Genomic DNA, 2,154 nt, shown 5'->3' with positions numbered 1-2,154 from the left:
ACATCACATAAAATTTCAGATTTTCATCCCATTCTACAAAGATCTGAGATATAAGTTCTGAAGTTCCACAGCAAATGAAACTATCAAAACATTCCAGTTATACTGCACATTGCTAAGTGATAACACTCAGAGTAAAACACCATAGGAAAAGAAAAACTAAACAGTAGTATGGATATCAGGTCCTAAATTTCGATTCCAGCTCTTGTTGATGGTAGCATCTTGCTTTCATCAATACGATGATGCTGTCGAACTCCACGTGTTCCTCGGGATGGCTCATTCGGTCCTGAAATCTGCCCATGCCTTCGATGGCTTTTCCTTGTTCGTGGAGTGTCAAACATGTGATTCCTGCAGAATATAGAGTGTAAATGTGATTTTATTAGTTTTGTCAGAATTGAGCCAGTTAACAAAAGAAAATTAATGCCACAAACCCATCAAGCCGATCCCGGGACTCAACATTACAATGGCTCTGGACAGGACATACATGTACAGTAATGAACAAGCAGATAATAAGGGCCCACACTCCATCCAAGAAAGAACAAGCCAGTGACCCTTTTTAATGGATTGAGGACTGTATAACCTACTTCTATACATGTTATGTACCTGCTATTAATTACAATGGTTCTTAAAACTTTTTATAGTCTATTATCAGTCAGTGGGGACACCTAGGTTCTGAATGTAAGAGGGATGGTTTCCTGGGCTGCAAAATCTCACCTTGGTTTGATTTCACGTATGTGTTTCTTGTCTTGAGAAAGGCATGGCTCCATCTCCATGGTGGGGCTGTCATGTTCAGGATCAGCAGTCACGACTGGGTACACTGAGGATTTTTTGGTTCTCATGTCCCACTTGCTGCAGAAACAAATGATTACAACTGCTATATTAATTTTGAATCATAATGGATTCTTCATTTTTCCCTAACCCAATTTCTAGCTGTATATAAAGAAGAGATGCAGAAGATATGTTAAAAAAACAATTCATGATGTAACTACACCCTGAATACAATTCTTCTCTTCATGGACAGAAATAAATGATTCAGAATCATTGTATAGCCAGCATTTTATGAAGATTATGTCTGAAACATAACATTTCTAAGGTGAAACACAAGGATGTGAAAAAAGGGAATTAGAATCACTCCATCTGCATGTAAATTTATACTACATGTAGAAGCTGTTTAATTGCACATCCCATTTGACAGCATATTTCATGCAATTGTCCGGGTGGTGCAACAAAGCGAAGTTATCTACCTTGACTGAAGCACTACGGGCTTTTGGGATTCTGTGCAATTAACAGAAGTGTGCAATAATCTGTCGCACAATTAACTGACTTCTACTGTATATAACTACATAAATGAGCCATGAACAAACCGATGTGGATCCAGCCTTGTTGCAAGTATCTCACAGACAGTGCCGAAGTGTCGAGTGAGCTCTACAGCTGTCAGTGTGCCACAGTGCCCTGTCTTGTCGTCCCCTGTCATCTCGCTGAAGAACTGCTCGCAAAGGGAACTGGAGAATGCCCTCTGGTTGTAGCTGCCTTGTTTTACGAGCGGGTAGAGAATCATGTGTGCTTCTATTGATGCAACTGTGTCCTCCCAGATTTGCCAAGGATATCCTATCGCAGCACTGTATATGTACCTTCCTGGCGGTGGAAAGGTGTGGAAGCTTATTCCATGCATCAGGAACGATCTTAGTCTGAATCGCATGTTTGCTCTTTCTGCGGCAGAGATGCCGGGCTGATCATGCGCCACGATCAGGCCTTCTCTGATATGTCTGACAAAGAGGGCTTCCGTAGAAAAACCCAGCTGCACCATCTTGTCTTGAACCTCACTACTAAAGAATATGCATGCGATGGGAACACTTTGAGCATCTAGCATGTCTTCAACCATACTGATGTTAAGGCTTGTTGATCTGTCCTTGGCTACTTGGATCCATGCATCCCTTTTCAGTCCTTTCACATTGCCTCTCGCACAATGTGCTCTCCACCTGGTGAGAAGATGATCACCATCAATGCAGCTTACCTCAAGCTGGGATCTTTCAGTACTGAATTCTGGCTTGTAGAACCATGCAGCAGGCTCACTAGTTCCTTCCACTTTTACATCATTGCTGATAGCACTTGTTCCTTCCCATTCTTTCTGCTTTACAGCATATCTATACTCTGACA

General features: G+C 41.7%; 1 protein-coding gene across 1 annotated transcript; it reads right to left on the bottom strand.

Moving 5' to 3' along the window:
• Positions 1-97: 97 nt before the first annotated feature.
• On the bottom strand, positions 98-2,122 carry LOC118426684. Its single transcript, XM_035836205.1, has 3 exons — positions 1,362-2,122; positions 712-846; positions 98-345 (listed from the first exon to the last, which is right to left on the bottom strand). The coding sequence occupies exons 1-3, from the start codon at positions 1,877-1,879 to the stop codon at positions 183-185; spliced, it is 816 nt and encodes a 271-aa protein (XP_035692098.1). The 5' UTR covers positions 1,880-2,122; the 3' UTR covers positions 98-182.
• Between the last annotated feature and the right edge of the window lie 32 nt (positions 2,123-2,154).

The sequence above is a fragment of the Branchiostoma floridae genome, chromosome 11 (assembly GCF_000003815.2).
Source record: "Branchiostoma floridae strain S238N-H82 chromosome 11, Bfl_VNyyK, whole genome shotgun sequence".
NCBI lineage: Eukaryota > Metazoa > Chordata > Leptocardii > Amphioxiformes > Branchiostomatidae > Branchiostoma > Branchiostoma floridae.
This window is presented reverse-complemented; position numbering and strand designations above follow the sequence as displayed.

Bases quoted from the DNA above. Each gene is read 5' to 3' on its own strand.
- LOC118426684 (XM_035836205.1), bottom strand. From the start codon at position 1,879: ATGGTTGAAGACATGCTAGATGCTCAAAGTGTTCCCATCGCATGCATA. The intron at 847-1,361 runs GTTTGTTCATGG...TTGTTTCTGCAG, and splicing joins ACAAGGCTGGATCCACATCG to CAAGTGGGACATGAGAACCA. The intron at 346-711 runs GTGAGATTTTGC...TATATTCTGCAG, and splicing joins ATACGTGAAATCAAACCAAG to GAATCACATGTTTGACACTC.